Source organism: Serinus canaria, chromosome 1 (assembly GCF_022539315.1).
Source record: "Serinus canaria isolate serCan28SL12 chromosome 1, serCan2020, whole genome shotgun sequence".
Classification (NCBI taxonomy): Eukaryota; Metazoa; Chordata; class Aves; order Passeriformes; family Fringillidae; genus Serinus; species Serinus canaria.
This window is the reverse complement of record NC_066313.1, coordinates 4,405,097-4,426,018: the sequence shown is the minus strand read 5'-3', so window position 1 is coordinate 4,426,018 and position 20,922 is coordinate 4,405,097. Positions and strand designations below refer to the sequence as shown.

The 20,922-nt window shown below is 39.2% G+C and overlaps 1 protein-coding gene across 9 annotated transcripts in view; it reads left to right on the top strand.

The window, feature by feature from the left end:
• POU2F1 (POU class 2 homeobox 1) overlaps positions 1–20,922 on the top strand; it is a 107,055-nt gene that overhangs the window by 39,051 nt on the left and 47,082 nt on the right. For all 9 annotated transcript variants that reach the window (XM_050971187.1, XM_050971186.1, XM_050971198.1 and 6 more), the window contains one exon: positions 20,548–20,613. In XM_050971187.1, coding sequence (XP_050827144.1) covers positions 20,548–20,613 — 66 coding nt within the window. The remainder of the gene's footprint in view (positions 1–20,547; positions 20,614–20,922) is intronic.

The following is a 20,922-nucleotide window of genomic DNA, read 5'->3' as shown; positions in this document are numbered from 1 at the left end:
GGTTTCTTGTACCTCATATTAATCGCACATCAGGCAAGTTTTAGGTTTAGCAGTTCATCTCTTTGCAACAATTCTTATGACCATTTAACAGATGCATCTAGTTGATTTGAATAGAAATGTGTAGTTGGAAAGACTCCTTAGGGAAGCAGAGTTTAAATTGACTTGTGCACGAGGTCTCTTTCCAGGAGAGTCTCTGGAGAAAGGCCAGGGTCTGCCACCATCAAAGTGTAACCAGAAACCTGACAAAGAAATTGCAAGGGTGATTATTTGCAGTAGGGGTGTGTGGTGAAATTTGTAAGTGAGGAGCATGTTGGACATCAAATTGGTGCTGGGGAGGTTTAAAAATTCAGCTAAAATGGTGGGCACATGATTGAGAGCTGAACATATGTCTGATTTCAAGTATGATAATAAAAAAAAATTAATAAAACTTGGTGCTCAAACCAAATAAGGTGATCTCAGCAGCAATAAAAAGGGCCTTTATAGTGTGATACATATGTTTCTGTAATTAGCAGGACAAAACATCTAATAAATTAATCATTAATTAGATTGTTAATAGGCAAACTGATGATTCATTGCACACATAGGATAGATTATTGTCAACTGAAGTAATACTGAAGGATTTCAAACTTGCATAGTGAAATAAAGTATCAAAGAGGAATTGTGAGGAATGCTATTTGACTTCCTGATGAGGCAAAGAGGAGTCCAAATGGAGGTCTGGTCTTCAATGTCTTTCTGCTGGCTTAGGACAATTCCAGCTCCAGCTTTGTCAGTTTGCTCTCTGTACTCTCCTTCTGAAATAGCAGTCTGTTTTTTTTCTCTCCACATTGGTCATGTCCTGGTTAGCAAGTAAGGAGGAGAGGCAGTGGCATGGCTTGGGAAGCACTGTCTGATGTAGTCATGTGGAATTACCTTTCTCAAGCTAATGAAATACAAGTACACAGGTAACTGTTTCGAATACCCTGGTCTATTTTTCCTGATGGTGTTTTGCAAGCTGATAAAGCTCAAGTATTACCAGTGAATGCCTTTATTTCAAAATTTGCATATAACACTTGCTATGATTGCATGATGCGGGATGAATGTCTCTGTAGATAGGACTTCATGAGACAAAGTGAGCCACCACAGCAGCACCTCTCCCTCCCCCTTCTCCCAGTTTATCAATTTCTGCACTACTTAGACACCACTGACAAAGTGGTTCCAAAAAGCCACACCAAGCCCCCAAAATATAGGAAATTAAGGAATTTCCACTCCCCTCTTTGGTGAGAGACAATTGTTAGGCTGACTGACCAGCCTGTGGGGTTGTAGTCCTTGGACACTTTCTGAAATGTGCAGAAGGGTGAGGATCTCTGTTCTTACACAGATCACCACCTGCTCACCTGCTTTTGAGTGGGCTTAAGTGTTTCTGAAAAATGGGGAGAAAATGCTATTCTCAAAGTAAGTGGGAGTGGGGAGGAAGAGGAATGCTGAAGAGTCTATGAGTTGGATTTCTAAAATCTGCGAGACAAGGCAGCTTGCATTTAGTAGTTTAGACTGACTGGAAAGAAGTCTCTCTAATTTGTTGATTTTATGTGTTTGTTGATGTTGGTAAATCTTAAGTGACCAAGGAAGCTGCAGAGAGGAGGTGGAAAAATGAGTGAGTCAATAATGTCAAAAAATGGGGCAGTTTTATTTTAAAAGCTGGAGGTCAGTTGCACTCACTTGAGTAACTAGATAATTTTATTTGCTGATAGACAATTTTTGGTCAATAAAAATAATCTAATGTCAATTCATACAATTTTCTGGGGTAGGAGAGAAAGTCTTTTCAGATGAATTTGCTGTAAGCCTTTTCAGTTCTTGTTAAGATTAAAGCTCTGTTTTGTAATTGTATTGATAAAATGCACTCTTTTATAATGTATCTGATTTAGAATGGCTTACTTCATTGATTACCAAATTAAAGTGATACAAAATCAATAGTAACACATACTAAAAGGATTAAGGACAGGACAACTGAAAAATTTCAATACAGTTGTTAATGGAAAGTCAAAATCTACTGGCTGTGTCTTTTTCTTCTGCAAGTGCTTGCCGTATCTGCCAGTGATCAGGAAGAAGTATGGAAGCTTTAGTGGTGAAGTTTTCATTGGATGCAAATATTGGTGGAGTTGCTGCTATCAGGTCTGTTATTGCTAGACCCCAAAGGGGTCTAAGTCACCAATTTTTTCTGGGAATTACCCATGTATTTTAATTGAGCTAAATGAAGTGGCTGCTAAACACCTCACAAAAAAAGATGTGGTTTTCACTTTTGGTAGAGGAGCTTGTGCTCTAAACACGTGCACTCTAAAAATGAGTTGCATTGTGATGAATTAGAGTCAGGAAATGGCTTTTGGAGTGAGGCAATACCTGTGATAACACAATACTTGATTTACAAATATGGTTGAGTCTAACCTTATCGTGCTGCTAGGAAATTTGTAACATCAGGAGAGTTGCTAACAAAGCCAGAGATGTGATGGATTCAGAATGTGAAAAGCTTGTCAAACTGAAATTAAAGTTCAGAATTTTTGGTTACACCAAGTTTGACCTCGTGAACAGTGACTTGCTTACTGAGTGTGAGGGGTCTTATGGTTAAGGGAGCCTCTTTAACCAGCCCAAGGTGCAAAGAAAGATCCAGCACTGGAAACTGATGCTGGTGATTTCAGTCCTAGGGCATGCCTTTATAAAAAATGAACTGCCAGTTAACAAGTGAAGCTAAGAAAATGGTTTATAGCTCTGTCTATTAGAGTGTATTAATGAGACTGTTCTTAATCCCATCCATCACCTGGAAGTTGAGGCTGAAGTTACACAGGAGGTGTTCAATGGCCTCCTTTTATTACAGAAGTGTTGTGCTTGTCTCCAGATCTCATCAGAAGGCAAAACCTTCAGTCCTCCCTATTGCCTTTCCATTTCCCTCCATCCCCTGTTTAAGCTGTTCATAAGCAAGTACCATGTGTATGGTTAGAGTTGGTCAAATGACATTTGAATTGCATATGGACAATTTCAGTGCAAGTTTGTCCTCAGCATGCAACAAATACCATGAAAGAAGCCATAGCAGAGATAAGAGCTGTGGAGGACAGAATCAATATGTACTTAAATCTTCTATATTTTTGAGATGTACAAAACTTGCCTCTTTGTTGGTGTAAGGAATACATATGAGTGAGAGCTGAGAGCATGTGTGTGTGTGCTTGGGTAAATTTGCATTTAGAGTGTCTCCTCCTTAACACCTGACATTAAATATTTATTTGTTATACTGGTATTAGCTGGTATTAGTACTAATTCTTTCAAAATTGTATGTTCACTTTCAGTGTAAAATCTCTCAATTTTTCAGCCTCCCAGGTTCCAGACACTGCCAGTTGTATGCCCCTTTTATTTCTTCCTGTAAAATGGGCAAATTTACTGGCTTGCAATACAGATTGACTGCCTTCAGTTTTTCAGTCTTTGGCTTTTATTAATATGCAGTGGACTGTCAATGTTGATATGGTGTGGTTCTTAAAGTGAAAATTATGCCAGGTGTATAGGGGAATACTATTTTTTTCTTCCTTCTAATGAATTGTGATTTTTTTTCTTTTTCCCCCAGCTGAGTGGGCTTACAGTCATCCTTTTTAACACTAAATGGCATGTTTCTCTTGCTCAGTGGTTGTGCCCTGCTGAAGCTTTGTGTGTTTCTCTGGTCATTTTAATGCCACCAGCTCAGCTGTTTCTTTGAAATGCTGCTGATTAGAAAAAGAAATCTGGGAGGCAGAAGAGTTAGAGAAGAAAACTGAAAGTACTTAAATAAATGAGCAGCTTTCAAGTTAGTGATGGATTCAAGTTAGTTTCCACAGGTGGGATAATGGGAAGAGCTCACAGGTGTACAGTGTCTTAAATATGTTATGGAGGAATAAAATTTATAGCCAATGTCCAATATGCACATTGAACTGCTCCTGTTTATATTTCCCCTTTCCTAGATAAATGTACATTCTCATATGGGACAACTGGCATAATGGTGGCCTCTTGTGAAGTTACAGGCTGAATGTTTCTGGGTAAGCTTGCCATGCCCTCCTGGAAGAATAGGGATCACTGAGAGATGATTATGCCAGGTACAAGGACAGACATTTTGTAAAGTCAGCACAAACAGGAGTGACTGATACTGAGGCTGTTTCTTATCAACCTCCTGCTCTTTTGGGTACTGATAAGCATCGTGTTGTTATTTTTACTTAACCAGATTTCCAAAGGAAAGAGAGATTTGTGTTAGGTCTTTTTGACTTTTCCTTTCCACTCTCCCTCAAAAACAGTTGTCCCATTTTAACCAAATTGAACAGATGTTTCAGTGATACTAAGTTCCTGTTGAACAAGAGATAAGGTCCTGAGTTTATGTGCAGTTAATGCAGTGATCCTTCGTGTATGAGATCTTTCATGTTACAATTTTTCATGGAAATAGCTGCTGTATTTTCATGGTCAACAAGTAGTCAAAAAGGCAATCAAATGCTAGGACTTAACAAGAAAAGATCAGAGTGCAAAGCAATATAAGAAAAAATAGCATTGTGCCACAATCCATTAGTGCTTCTTTCTCTTAGGTACTAGAGTGTCCAGCTCTTCTCCTCAGACATTTAAAAAAAATATGTAGAAAAGCAGCATTAGGAATTATTTTATTTTAATGCACAACTGTATAGACTGTTATCCTAGAAGACAGAGCTCAGGGGGGATATGGCAGAAGTCAGTGAAGTGTCATGGAGGAGGTGTAGAAGTTTACAGTTCATGGATTCTTATTGTGCAAGAAGTAGGGGACATTAAAGTGGTGCTACAAAAGAAGATAGATTCAAATCAAAATAGAAAAGAATGTTCTTTATTGTATGCTTGGACTGTAGGACTCCTTGCTGCAGGCTGGTTTCTCAAAGTTTGCAGGGCTTCAGTAGGATGTTAGGGCAGATTCATGGCAGAGAAAAATCTGTTGAGGTTACTTCATGTTTAACAACATCCTCTGCCCCAAAAAGCCTTGGATTTGTAATTGGGGGTGGGCAGTGTCTTACGTACCATCTGTGTTCCTGCTTCCCAAGAGCTGTAGGATATTAGCAGGGATACTTGGGCCCATCCTTTCCCCTAAGCCTTGTTCTTACCTGAAACCTCAGTCTGAGGTAAGGAGAGATTTCTTGTTTGTGGCTGTGCCAAAGGAAAAGCAGGGAAAGCCTGGTCCTTATCTGTGTGGCTTTTCCCGTGGGTTGACCATCCAGTACATATATGTGGCCAGTCAGTCCTCCCCTGGTTCTAAACGAGCCCCAGTGCCTTCTCCCTGGTGTTTAGCCAGCTGGTATGGATTTGGTGAGAAATTGTATGGAAACAGTGAGAAGGCTGGGGTGAAGAGCTGCAGGCTGAAGTAGAGAGCCGTGCATGCAGGATGTAGAAAGGCATGGAATTAATAGAAGGAGGGATCTGTGTTTGTAGGTAAGGAACAAAGGGCAGGTTTGGTATGGAATTTATGGCTGTTTGTCAGTCGCAGTACCTTTGGACTTTTACACTGAGACTTAGAAAGCTGATACAGAAAGAGTACAGTAAAAATTTGAAATATTACAAAGCACTTGTCAGAGAGGTACTGTCTTGTGAAAGTCTTATAACTTGTCCAGAAGGATTTGGGTTTCTGACTTTTCTCTTCCAGCTATGTTTTTTCTTGATGACAAGGTAGAGAATGACAGGCATTTTCCAAATGCTGTAGTGTTTCTTAAACTTCAGTTCCTTGCAGCAGAAAAGAGAAGCCATTTCCTTCACAGGCATCGCCTCTTCTAAATAACAAATATTCACTTTACATGCTGAGCAATTGCTGGACTAGGAACATATCCAGAGGTTTATTTTCCTGTGTTAATCAATGAAAAATGGATGTGATTTTTAGTAGATGTTTCCTTTACAAGATGCAGTAATTGGTGTTTCACTTGCTGAGTGTTTAAACTCTGTAGCCAATATGAAGCAGATACAACCTCTTTCTCGTGGCCAGCTGTGCAAGTTGCTATGGGAACTCGGTGGGGACTATCTGCAGATTACTGCTCTGGGGACCACACCTGGCTTATTTGCATTCAATTTAAGTTGGGGAAAATTCAAAAGAAGAAAAGAAGAGTGTAGACTCGCTGGTAGGCAGGCAAAAAAGGGCTTGTCGTTTTGAGACTGTGACATTGGATGGAAAACATGCTCGTATTCATGCTTCTTGCAGGCTCATGCAGGGCTCTGAATTTTGTAACCTTTTTACATGTATTTTGCCAGTGTTGTGAGGCTTGTTTGAACTGGAATGTCACAGAGGATTTTTTTTTTAATTGCCTCTGACTTAGTTAAATCCCATAGAATTTGCTAACTTTCTCTGCATTTTTAATGAGTAATCTCTCTGTGGTGGTGAGGGATTGTGAAAGCAATGTGGAATACAGGTCCTTCTTTTAAAATGGCATGTTAGATCAACTCAGTGCAGTATTAAAATGTCAGTGCAATATTGAGTGTTGCTGGAGAGCTTAGCTTGAGGGGGTTTTTCTGAATACTGAATTGCTCTTCTTTCAGTGGTGACTGACTTCCTAAGAAGGCTGGGGAATGATTTTCATTCAAGTCAGCAGTGGTGGTCAGTTGGCAGCTCTTGAGCTGTTTGTGGCTGGATTTTTGGGGATGATGGTAACGTGGCACTTATGGGCTTTACTTTTTTTTTGCTTGTTCATCCTCACTACAGCACTTTGCCTTTTGATCAAGATTAGACAAAAGTGATGAAAACAGCACTGTATGCTGACTTGCTCTTTATGTTATTTCTTCTAGTGGGTTGGCACTGTTGTGGTACCTTTCTGCAGGAAAATAGAACATGTAAACTGTTTTCAGAACAGTAGCCTTAGAAGCTTTGAGAAATCTGAGATCATGACCTTATTTTTAAAAAAAAGAAATATATTATATATACACTGTTTATAATATAGTATACATATTTGATATAAGACATAAAATATGCATAAGTAAAAAGGTATATATGTTTTTATATAATGTTCATTATACCCATACACACACACACACACACACATATATATATATATATATATATATATATGAACAATTCTGAGGGTTATTGTGTGGTTGCTTGTAAACAGCTTCCATTCTGCTCTGTTGTTAATGTCACTAGAGCTGTGGTGTCCCTTGAGAATTCCAGTTTTCAGCCTGGCTTGATGCTCTAGATCAGCCTACAGGGGTTTTATACAGAGGTCTCAGACATTTATGAGGTGTACTTGTTTAATTTCTGTAGATTGGTCTACTGTTACATCTTAGAGTTATTAGTAGTTATTTTTAAATTTTTAGGTCAGCAGTTCCTTGAATTTGGTGTTTAGTGCTCTAAGCTGGATCTCTGCTAAACTACTGACTTGTATAATTGTATTTGTTGTTCTGCTGCTGCTTCTGTCAGTCAACAACTCCCCATTTTCTTTACTTTCAAAATCTTGCAATTCTAATGCCTTCTTCAATGCCTGTGATGGAAATAAGTGATTCTGTAGTTAAATTTTATAATGTAGGAATTACATTTCCATTTTTGAGCCTGGAAATGGCCTGTGTGAGACCAGAAATCAGAGTATTCTGCAGAGTGGCATTAGTGGGGTGTGTGCATATGTAAGTGTACTTGATAAAAGTTGTCAGCATTAGTGCTGAGAATCAGTGTCCCAAAGAGGAAATAAATAGCTGTTTTGATATTTTAATTTTTAATTTCTTCTGTTTGTCACACAATTTGTGTGACAGAATTCATAAGATGGATGTGTAACAAAGGAGTAGACTGAAGCTGTAGATAGTGAAAGTTTTGAGGCAATATTCCTGCTGGAACCATCTTTCCCATTTATTTCTGTGTCGTTGCTGCCTTTATGTTTCACCAGGGTAAACATTTCTCCCTCTTGGATTAAAAACAGATTTGGTTTAGTATTTCTCCTTGCAGTTGGAGTAGTTTTAAGGCAGACCAACTCTCCTGTGTAGCTGTGTAAGAGGCAGCAGGGCAGCAATGCTGCTTTTTGCTACCTCAGCATTCATGACCCATGGCTGTGGTACTGACAGGGCCCTATATTCAGTGTCCTGGTTTTAATTTTTGATTTCTTTGTGGAAAAAAAAAATGCATATATGAGACTTGAGACTTGTGTTTTATTGAGGAATTCGAAACTAAGAATTTAAGTATTCTGTGCATTACTCTTGAAAATTTTTAGTTAGGCCTTTTGACCTAATTTTTTCAATTGTCTTCTTTTGCTCTGTAAATTTTAGATTAATTTTTTTTTTTTTGAGAAGATTCTGCACTTGTCAAGCTAATAGTTCCAATCAAAATAAGTTACAGAAAGTGAGGCACTGTGGAAGAGTTTATCTCTTCTCTGATTTGCTGGAGAAATAAACAAGACATTCCTGCCTTCAGTGGTGTGTCCATGGGCTTGGAAATCCAATGTGCATGTCTTCCCAGCAAATCCTCTGCAAACACAGCCACAGGTGTCAGTCATGCTGCCCTTCAGCTTTGTTTCTAGTAAACCCCTTCTTGTGGTTATTTCCTGGAAAAGCTAATCAATGCCTTTTTTGCTTTAGCACAGCATAGGTGCTAAAATGGGCAAAACCAGGCTTGTGAACATCTTGTGGAAAAGCTCACGTAGGTTGTACTTTATGTGTGTAGTTACCCCGTGGTTCTCACTTTCTGCTGTTCCTAAATTATTGTAAATTAAAGACCCAGATGCCCAACACTCTGTATTTTTTTTCCCCTAGCCGATAGCAAATACAGTCTTTCGTTAGCTCTGAGCAGCCAAAATGATAGATTCTTGGATACATGTGCTGATGGATGGAATCAGTGTCTGCAGTGTGAATAACTCTGTTTCTTTCTTCAGATCTTGCATCCGGCAATTTTTTGTTCAATTTGTAACATACAAAGCAGCTTGTCTGGAATTTGGCCTTTTCCTCTTTTGAGATCAAATAATTTAAGCTTCAGAAAGAAGCATTCTCATGACATGTCTTGTGGTTCCTACAGGTGTTAATAGTGTCTGGATCAGTGTGCTGAGGGCATTAAAGCAATATCCTTCCTTGGATTTGAGATAGTTATTAAGGAAGAGAGAGCAAAAGCAGTTCTGCAAAGCGTGGGCGCAACAGCGGTGCAACTTCAATTCATAGGATGAACTGCAGAGACTTTGCATGTGCTTTTTGCTATTAATTTGTTTGTCAAACACTCTAATTAGCTATCTAGAGCTAAATACTATCAGGGCTGTTGGTATTGATGGATCAAGTTGGCTCCAGCAGGACTCATTGTAAGCTTAAACCCGTGACTTTGATTTATGTATTTTGAGAGTGACCTGTAGTGTAGTTAATGACAAGTGGTGTGGAGGCTCTGGGATTTGAGCAGTGCTGTGTGGTTAAGTCATACACTGAATTAGTCTCTTCTTTGTAGAGCCCCTGTTCATCAAGTTAGACTAGTAATTGCTACTTTGGCAAAGTGGAGAACAGGGAAACAGCGTGTTGGCATAAGGCATTATGTTTTGATTTACAGGTGAGTTTGAAAATAACATTTTTAAGCTTTGAGGGCTTGTACCTGTTGTGTGAGTGGACACAGGGAGGCAAAATTAATGCTTTTGGAATGTACATACAGTGATGCTTCCAGGCTGTAATAATACATACAGCAGCTAAAATAAATATTTCTGTTCAATATTTGAGCTTGGCATAAGTACTCTTCTATGTCAAGGCAAGTCAATTGTGTTGTGATTTGCATATTAGATGATATTTATTTTTCTGAAATATATGGTATTTTTAGTGTGTAATGCAATAACAATTCGAAACTACCTTACTTGCTTAGTGTTTTGGCAATATGAGCTACATTTACCTTTCCCATTCAAATGTGTGCATGATTTCAGTAGAATAGTGGGGAAGACACATTCCCTTAAATGTAATTTGTGGGAACAAATGACCCACCTTAGCTCCAGGAGGTACATAAGGATTGGCTGGTGTTCCCAGCCAGGGGAAATTTGGGGTCACCACATTTCTCATGGGGCACCTGATGGTGCTCCAGTTTCTCCAGCTGCCCCAAGATGCACCATCCATAAAAGCTTGCAGGCTTTTAATGAGGTTGGTTTTGGGTTTTGTTTGGGAGAGGGAGGAAGCTGGGAAGGAGGGGGAAGTAATAGGGCCTCTTCTTTTTCCTCAGTACTACTATAACATAGACATGCACCCTTAAATCCCTTTTTTCCTAATTCTGATAAATGTTGAAGTTTAACTGATCTTGTTTGCCAATCCTCCCTTGTGTTTTGTTCATGTAACTTCACATCAGTCTTCTTTTCATACTTTATTTTGTCCTGCAGTCCTTTTTTGAAAAGCAATGTGAGGAATGCAAATCCTGTAAAAGTAATGAAATAAAAGAGGAGTTATCTAATAGACAAAATACATCTACCCAAGACGCTCAGTGCTTGTCAGTGTGGAGTATTTTGGATTTGACAAACCAATCATTTTAAAGGAGAATGAGACCCACATAAATGGACAAAAATTCAAAACAGGTGTTTCCCATACAGCAGTCACATTTTAAGACATTTTTGTGTGTGTTTTTGAAAAAATCCTGCTCAAGTTTGCATATTACTTTTCATATACAAGTTTACTAGAACAAAGAATATGTAGTGGTATTGCACCATACCTGAAGTGTGGTGGAATCAGCATGATTTGTTCATTTTGTATGCTGACGTCAAGTTAAACTGGAAGGAGGTGAATGCCCTGAAGACAATCAAATGTGCTAATGTGCAACAGCTCTGTGGCAGGTGGAACATGGTAGTTAAACACAAATTGGTTTTCAAAGGTGTGACACTTCAGGTTAGTTTTTGAATTAAGTTCCTGGAGTCAGCGCTTATGATGCATGTAAATAAACAAAAAACCACAAAAAGCATAACAAAAGAGAAAAAGTCTCAAGCCATTATGAAATAGTCGTGAAAACCATGAAAACATAATGGGTGGAACAGGGGAGCTTAATTCAGGACATGTAAAGACCTAATATTTACTGCTCTTCAAAATATTCCATAATTTCTAAGTAAATGTTATGACAATAACATTTACTTAGATAATAAGGTTTGACTGCACTGAATTTGTATACTTTGCTATTGAAAAGAAAACATTCAACAGGATGGAAGAAAAACTTTATTGTAAATATAATACGCATGCTTTCTTATGTGCCATGGCTTGTAGGCAGTGAGGGTAGGGCAAAGTGTTCAGATGACACACCTGAGTGGCAGAATTAGCTGTGAGTTTCAAATAAGGCTGTTTGCTTGTAGACATTATAATTCTGTATTTTTTGAATAAGGATATTTATTTTATTTCTCTCACTGTCATCACTGCCCTCCTTTCTTCTTCCCTCTTTGTGTGGTGGTATTGTAAATTTGTCATCAACACAGTTTTCTTTCTATGAAAAAAAAGACTTAATCCATGGTAGTTGCTACCTTCTGTGGACAAAAATAAATTGCATAAAAAACCAAACCACCAAACAAACCCTTTTATATTAATGTATCAGGTGCTTACAAGTATCTTCTGTCCTGCACTGATAAGATAAATTAGCATCCCTGCTTAGCTCTCCACATGCTTAATTTCCTTCAAAAATGTACACAAAGGAATTTTGAAAGGTATTTTTTGTGGTTGAAAGTTTTAAAGGATAGTTATGATTTGAGTTTGTGAGAAGTAAAATTAGATGTAGACTAAAATTCCAATTCATAGCAATTGCCTAATGACTGGTAAGTCTAAACCAGGCCAATTTTATTTGACTTTTCCAGACAACTGCTCTTTTTGGCTTTCAGAGCAAACTTAACCAATTTTCAGATAAAATCAATTCTGTTAGCCACAGTCAAAGGCGGTGGCTAAAATTAGACTTAGCTTGCAGTCCTAGCTATGAACAGACTGCTGTCTGTCCATAATTACTCTAAGAGGATTGTGCCAACTTTAATAACAGTTTATTTTGTTGAACTATGTGATTTTTACAATTTTTTTAATAACAGTTTGGAGTTCTGTTTGTTGAAATTTTTGTTAGGATTCGTTTGGGTTGTGGGATGGAGACTTGGAAATGGCTTGAGTTACAATGTAGTACCTTCAAGGAAAAATGTCCTAAGCATTGATACACTAATGAAAGCAGCATGCTAATGTTGCAGTTAATACTGTATTTCCTTTCCCTATATTTTGTACTCCATTTGTATGTATTCCTTTGCACTTCCGTCCAAGTGCACTGTTTAAAAGGGAAATAATGAGTTGGCTTATTGGGTAATCTCATCAGAAAGTGCAGCCCTGAAGTTTGCAAAGGTCATGCTTGTCACTGAGCTGGGTAGGGGCAGAAATTTCTTAGCTGTCATGGAGGGCATGTAGTAAATGACATTTTAGTAATATATGGAAACACATCCATGTAAAAAAACCCAAGAGTTGTGTAGTCTACAGGTAAAAATTATGTTCCCTTTCCAATAACAGAGTTATTAAGGAATCAAGTCTTGTCATTATAACTGAACAAAGAAAGTAACATACTTGTGGGACAGACTGCAAAAGGAAGACATTCATTTGAAGTGGTATGGTGTGGAAAATGCATAGAAAGTGACAAAAAGAAGTGAATGGGATAGAAAGAGTCTCCTGAAATGTTATCTGCAGGTTCTGAAGTGTCTGGCTGAAGAAAATCTGCCTTTGTCATACCTGGCTCTGTGTTAGTTCCTTTGGTTTAAGAAGAGTTTGAATAGGATTATGGGGGGAAAATCATTAATGTAAAAACTGTAGAATTGGCTGAAGAGGAGAGACACATTTTTTGAGATATCTGTAGTTTCATGGTATGTGGTGAGCTCTTTACTTATCACAAGGTGCAGCATTTTCTCTTCTGAGAGGTGCCTTTGGAGAAAAAATGAAATTGTGAGCAAAGCTCAGAGTGCTGTTTTGCTTAAACATGAGTACCAGAAGTATGTCCTTAGTTCAGGATGTTAAGTAACTTTTAATAAGTAGCCACAAAGAAAAGGATAGGCAGTGTTGTGGCAGAACCTAAAGAGAACATTTAAACTAATGTATTCCACCACTGGTTTTGGAGCAGAGTGATAGGCACTGTTCCTCCCCAGACATTTTCTTTCTCTACTAGAGCAGAGATTAAAAGACTGTCAATGGTAAATTTAAGCAAACAAACAGTAAAAAAAAAAACAGAGCAAAACAAAAAGTGGGCGCTCCGTCCCTGGAAGTATTCATGGCCAGGCTGGATGGGGCTTTGAGCAGCCTGGTCTAATGAAAGGTGTCCCTGCCCAGGGCAGGGGGCTGGAGCTGCCTGATCATTAAGGTCCCTTCCAACCCAAACCATTCATGATTCTTTGAGCTTAGATAAAAGGTAAGATAATGAAATTGTCAAAGAATGAAGTGGTCATTTGGGTTTTTTGGTTTGGGTTTTTTGTGGTGTTTGGTTTTCATTGGCTGGTTGGTTTGGGGAGGGTTTTTGTTTATTTGTCTCCTGTTTTTTTGGCCAGTTGTTAGTTTGACAGGTCAACACGACAATAGTTTTTTACTTCAGTTAGGCTGTTAGTCGTTGTTACAGCTCCAGTGAAGGTTTGTGTGGGGGTTGATGTTCGTGAGGCAGATCAGCCATGGCCACACGCGTGCCCGATTCTAACGGTCACTTCCTGTACCCTCGGGGCTGCACCTGTGTTCCACCAGCCCAACACCCTCTGGTTTGAGGAGAGCACTGCTGTCCTGCTCTGCTGCTGCCTCAGCTCAGCCGCTTGCTTTGTCAAGTGCTTGGTTTCTTACACCATTGGTGTCCAGGCTCTCCGATAAAGCTGACGGGTTATCTCCCAGTGCACTCCAAAAGTATGTACGCAAGAGTGAAGTTTACTGAAGGTCTGTGAACCATGTATGTGTGCCTCAGAGGTCTCAGTGGGACTCGTGAGTGAGTAGAAAACCAAGTTGGAAACAAGGTATTAGGAAAACCTATTCGGCACATGCAGTTGTCTCCCTGTAGTAGGGGGCACCTTCTCCCTCTCTTCTTGCAGTCTTTTTCAAGTGTAGATCACTCATGTTAAATATATAGCTGGGAACATCTTGTGTTAAGTAGAGATATGAACCTGAACAGAAGAAGAGGTCAAGCGTGGAAATAAATTCCAGTCAGTACTGGATGATTGAGAAGTCCCTTTTCTCTCACTCCCTCTTGTTTGTAGAGGTGGTGCTTGAATTCACTTGAGAAATAAGGAGAAGAAAAGTACAGCTACAGTATTTTAAAGAAAAAAAAAGAAAAAACCAACTTACTCTTTAAATTCACATTAGCACCTGGAAGTGGGTGGCTCAACCCTGTAATCATCTGCATCATCATACTATCTTTTCCTGATCAGAATATGGAGTAATAAATTTTGTGATGGCCACATCATGCTTGAATTTTTATATAAATGTTCTTGCGGTTTAGGACACAAGTTTTTGAGTGGCAAACAAACTATTTGAAATGGTTTAATAGAGCCTCATAGTTTGTCCACTTACTTCTGTGGATCACTTTTGGAAAAGAAGATTGGTTTCTCCATAGACCAAAGCCTCTTCTCAGTTCTCCAGTGCTCCAGTGCACTTTGTAGTCACAGCAGCAAGCACGTTCTGGTTATCACTGAGTGGTTCAAAGATGCAACGTGGGTGTGACATGCCCCTTTGAAAAACCATAGCTCTGCAAATAAGCTTTCTTTAGCCATATTGTGTACATGCTTGAAGGGATTAGTAATAGATTTTTGGTTTTTTTCTTGGAAGTCGTTGGAAAGCAAAAGACTAAATCTATTTTGATTTCACTCGGGATAGATTAATGAGTGTCAAATGTTACACAATACTTGACATATCCACTGCTGCTAAGTTGGCCGTGGCAAAGGGATTACCCGATAATGAATCACCAAGCTCTTTAGCCGTTTAAAGGGAATCGTGCCACTACCTTGCCCTGGCAGGACTCTCTTCCCTGCCTGGGACCTTGCTGAGACAGTGCGTGTTTGCGTGTGGAAAACTCCACGCAGATGTGCGAGCCCCGGCTTGACAGCTTTGTGTTCAGCTTCTACCTTGCTAATTGTTTTCGTGGGATTATTTGGATTGTGTGGAAAGCTTTTTCCAAATCCCCTTTATTACTGATGTTATTGTTGCCAGCAGGAATAAGATTAAAGGTGCTTAAGTCTGTAGAGTTGTTTCTAATTTGTACGTGTCATTTCAGTGGCATTTGAACAGAACTCTGTCTCTTCCCCTCCCTGATCCCCTGTGGTACTGTGCTTGAGTTAGGGCTGAGAAGCCAAGCTATTGGAAGAAAATTCATTTTGTTCCCTAATTATTATGCTGGCACTCGGGAGATAATTTTTCCCTTCATGCACTGCCAATTAATATGCAAATGAGCTGATAAATATTTATACCGTGATTTAAATTATGCAGGGAGCGCTTTCAGTGTACTCTGCAAATGAATTGTTCATGGACTTCAAAGTGCTGGCTGCTGTGCTAACGAGAGGAGATTTGCATAAGGCCCTAATCAGGCGCATACTGATTAAGCTTCATTATGGAAACTGCCAGCTGCAATCTTTGTTTCTATTTTATTACAAAAAGGGGAACTTTTCACGCTTCAGTCGCCTTGACAATGTCAGACACAGCTAGTAGGAGAGACTAAAACTCCACACAGCAACTGAAGTTTCCCTGTTCAGTTGAAGATTGCTATGGTGTAACTGAAGTTGTATTTCTCCCCCCACCTCCCCACTCCCTTTCATGTTCAGTCAGAGCAGTAGTGTAGATTTGATAGAAATTGCCATTCTCCCGTTCCTTGGACTATCTGAACCTGTAGAGGATACCACAGCAATGCTGGACTGCAGCGACTACGTTCTAGGTGGGTACCAGCTCAGCTCTTTCTTATGGACACCGAGGCTGGGAGATTGACTATGCATAGTGGCTTAATCACATATGCAGAAGGTATTTGTGGGGCTGAAGCTCACCAGTGAATCGGCAGCAAATAGCTGCCTGCTAGATGGATAGCTCGATCTGTACCAGGGAAATACATGCTTTGGTTGGTTTGTTCGTTCGTTTGTTTGTTTTCCTTCTTTTCCCTGGCTCCAGGAGAATTTGTTTCCTTTCCACGGACTTGGGTGATATTAATGCAGACCTTTTGCTTTTAGGATTTCAGTCTGAGAAGCATTTGCCTTCTAACAAACACTGGACTTGACTTGTATGTCTGTGTGTTATGCATTTTAAAGCATTAAAATGAATGAGAGTGAGCCTGAGTGTTGAAGGAATTTAGTAACTGTATTGAGCCATTCCACAACAGAATGTGTGTTATGTCTGTGTGTTTTTAATATAGCAAGGTTCTTCGTGTGTAATAGAAAATAAGGGGGAGTGCACAGTGGTTGCCATTGATACCGTTGCAAGCTGTGCTTAAGGTTACTGGGATAATATATTTCCTGCACTGAGATTCCATCAGGACTGCAGAACAGACATGCCATAATTCCTTCTTCGTGTCTTTTAAAGTTATTTATAGTAATGGATCATCTCAATTTTACAATAGGCTTTATTTATTTTCAAGGCTTTCCTCCCCCCCCCGAAGCTCAAAGTGTGTGTATATATATATATATATATATAGATATATATATATATATATACACATACACACACACATAGATATATATTATTATATATATATATATATACACACACACACATAGTTTTTTAAAATCTTTTCATTCCATCATATAAGTTCATGTAAGAACTTATATCTCTAAGTAAAAGAATATTTTTTTGAATGGTAAATTTTAAAGCAGACATTTTAGTATGTTTTTTTCTGAATATGATGTGGGTTTTGAAAATGAATTTCTAAATAATTCTTATCCTCTTTTCACTCACATTAAACTATGTTTTTCCCATGCACATAAATGAATCATTTTTGCTCCTGCAAATGGAATATTAGGCAGTTCCACTTTAATGGGTGAAAGGAAACAGTTAATGTTGTATACCCATGTTAAGGTTTTCTTTGCTTTGCTAGCTGTGTGCAGTCTTTATAACGCTTCAGGTTGGTCTGGTGTCCACTGCTTCTTTCTCCTGAATGCCTTTGGAAATGTTCCTGAGGGTGTGTGAAAGGCTGGCACAGCACTGCCTGGCGACACCTCAGCCCTGCTAACAGAGTAGCAGCATGGAATGTATTCACTCCTGAGAGTTTGATTTCAATCATGCACCTGCTGCTTTCGATCCTTCCTTCTGGGGAGTTTGTTTTTAGATAATGTTGGCAGAAGTTGTAGCCCAGGGCCTTTATTTAAAACCCAAGGAAGATCTAAAGGAAGGAAAAAAGGTGAAGGCATTAAGGCTTGGGGTTTTTTAGCCCACTTCATTTGTTTATTCTTTTAAGTTTGAAGCAGAAATTGCACGAGCACATATAAACCAAGTAGCCTTTTTATTCAACACAGAATGAATCGGTAGGTTGAGTATCCCGCGGATATGAGCCTGTTTTGCTGGTAGCAGTTTTGTGCTTCAGATGGATGTCATACCATTTGCAATGGAAATAGCTGCATTGTTCTTGATGCTTTACATGCAGAAGGCCCACAGATTGAACAAGAAATAGTCAGCTGGTGAAATAATGGATGCTATCCTTTGCTTGAACCTGAGTACTACCAGAAAGATGTTTCTTCTTCCAACTTGCTGCTTTTTTCAATAGCAGTGTTTGAGGTCTTTGTTAAGGATGGATCTTTACAATAAAATATTCTTCATTTAGACAGGCTTTTGGTAGTTAAGTAAACTTTGTGCATGACTAGTAATAAAAAACCTATTCTAGAGGGTTGTATTTTTGTAGCATAGCCTGACAGAAAAATGTGTCCTGGCTTGCTTTTTGGAAAGAGGTCTGTACAGTTATAACTTTGTGTGACTGAGCAAACTTGCTCATCAAGTAGGAAGGCTTCTTGTGTGAGCTTCCTCATAGGATGGAACAGTGACTGCCCTGCTCAAGTTCTGTGCACAGGACAGCTGTGTCCCCAATTTGGGTTTAGTTTGTATTGCTTATTCCATCATTAGTAACCTGCACCTTGGCCCTAATATTTCAATTCCTGCAACAAACCAGCAACAGGAGGCCCTCTGTTGTTTTACTAGCATGAATTTTCTGAAGTGGTTCAGCAAATGAATTCTATGTTTCTGAGACAACTTTCTCATCCTTTGCTCTTCCCTTTTGTGGTCAGTTGTATCTTGAGTTCAAGCTGTTCTTCTGCTCTGGGCTTAAAAATTACATCCTATGTCCAGTAGCCTCATGAGTTAGCCTGGTTTCCACAACCAAATGTATTTGATTTGCAAGAACTCTTTACTCATTTTCCTGTTGGATGAGGACTCTTCATATTTATGTCCAAGGCAAAGGACTCCCATTTGGTGTTCTCTAAAGTGAAATTTCAGTAGCCATCTGTGTGTAAAGGAATGAAGTAATGTTGCTTATCAAATACATGTTGCCTATAATCACTCTAAACAAATGTGCTGTTGCCACAACAAACTCAATTTGTGATATATACCATGTCTAGACAGAAACATAGATTTCTCAGCATAGAGGGCCAAGTCAAGAGCAGACATTGCTGTATAGTCAGTGGAACCCACGTTCTGTTTCTGTTTTAGCTTGAATGTGCTAAGCAGAGGTTGTGAAAAATGGGGCAAAACTTGCTGAAGTGTGGGCCAACAGCACTCAGCTGCAAAGTTACTCCTTATTCCCTCCTCCTTTCAAAAAGCAGTTTAACACATCTGCCTTTATACTAAGGGTAACACTTATAGTCCAGATCTCTTTTACACATGACTGAACATTTGAAAGGTTTAAGAATAGGCATAGGAACTTTCTGAGAAGAGTTGAGGCTCTAGAGATGTTTTATTAGCTTGTCAGGGGAAGTTTTGTGGTTGTTACAGTCCTCTGGATTTTCAAAACTCTATTGGGTTCAACTGCCACAGTTGTTCATGTGGAAAATTATATTAGGCTTAAAAATATTGATCACAGAATCATAGAATGATTTGGTTTGGGAGGGATCTTAAAGATTATCCAGTTTCAACCCTCCAACCCCCCTGCCATGGGCAGGGGTACCTTGCTCTAGATCAGATTGCTCAGAACCCCATCCAAGCTGGCCGTAAAACCTTTCAGGATGGGGCATTCATCACATCTCTGTGTTCCAGAGGGTGACCTGTTCCAGTGTCTCAGCACCCTCAAAGTAAGAATTTATTCCTAATATCCAGTCCAAACTTGCCCTCTTTCAGTTTAAAGCCAGTCTCCCCTGTCACTACATGCCCTTCTAAGAATTCCCTCTCCAGCTCTCTTGCAGGCTTCTTTGGGTGCTGGAAGGCTGCTGTAAAGCCTTCATGGAGTCTTCTTCAGGCTCACAACCCAAACTCTCAGCCTTTCCCCATGGCTGAGGTGCTGCAGCCCTCTGATCATCTTGGTGGCTTCTGAACTCACTCCAACAGGTCCCTGTCTTTCCTGCACTGGTAGTAGCAGGTGATGGCACATGGCAGTAGTCCATCTTCTCATTTCCAGCTTTCATTGACTGCCAGGCAGTCTGGGCATTCTTGGAACTGTCTGGGGTAAAGATGCAGCACAGTTAATGCTGCTCCTGTGTTTTTCTTCAGCCTATTAGTATTTTGGAAATCGCTGCTTTGATGAAAGTACATGACGGAGGTAACCTTTTAAGCACCTAGTGAGAGAATATCCTGGAGTAAAGGGTTCATTTTAAGCTCATTGAACTTGCTTTTAGCTCATTATGGGAATGGAAGAGTGTGCTCAAGGATTTGCTTACACTTCATTTTATGAGCTGTTCTGTCTTGAGATTCTTTTTGTAATTTTGGTTTGTGATAATGTGGCACACTGGGGTCGGTGGCAAGGAATGAGGAGGTAATAAGCTGGAAAGCTGATGCTGTACACAGAACATCTGTATAGATTCCTATATAAGGAAACTATATTCTCTGTCTGCCATCTGGAGAGGCCCTCTGCATTGCACTGTATTCAGCTGACAGGCTTTGAAACCAGGAACAGACTTTTCAATACATTCATCCAGAGGGAGAAAGAAGAGGAAATATTTTATATTTGTATGGTTTTGCCTGAATATATAGGAAATATAACATAACTTAATGTCAGTGACATTCCAGTAAAATAGAAATGCAGTATTAGGAAAACGGCATCAATTTAATTATAATGACTGAATTTCCTTTCTTTTGTTGGGGTGGGGTGGGGCATAGGGAGCAAATACAGGAATAATGTAGGCCATGATGGTCAGACTTAATGTTTTTGAATCTTGGTGTAATCACTGTTCCTTCTTCCCCCCTCCTTTATTTTCTTCTGTGACTTTCATTGTATTGAAAATTAAGTTCCTACCTATCATTGCCCTCCAGCATGCTGTCTTTTATTCCCTTAATACCATGTTTTCACATATGGGAATAATGTCATAGAAAATTTTGAAATAATATTTATCTGGAAGATTCACTATTGTGTTCTGGTTTTGGTTGTTCTTTTTTGTGTTATAAATCTAAATTAGGGTAAGGTACATAGCAAATTTCTGCTGTTCTGTACTTCCCTTGAACAAAAAGGTATGAGCAGATTTGGGGATTTTTTTGCTGTATTGTTTTATCTTTCTTTCTGTTTTAATGCAGACTCAAGAATGAACAATCCGTCAGAAACCAGTAAACCATCGATGGAGAGTGGGGACGGGAACACAGGTAGGAAATGATCAATTGGTGCAGATATATTCTGGTGGAATTGAATGGATATTAACTTTACCTATTGAGTGAGATTTTAAAAACCCACAAAACCAAACAAATAAAAGCCTGCACCCTTTGATTTTAGAGACCTGGAAATACTTTTGTCATTAACCCTACTGCATCCAGGGCATTATTCATACCTACTTTATTAGAATACCATCCACACTTTTTATATAAGATTTCCCTTCCCCACTTTTTCTATCTGTAATGTTTCTGATACTGCCAAAGCTCTGGTGGCACTAGCTCTCCATAAATTGTCTCATTTTT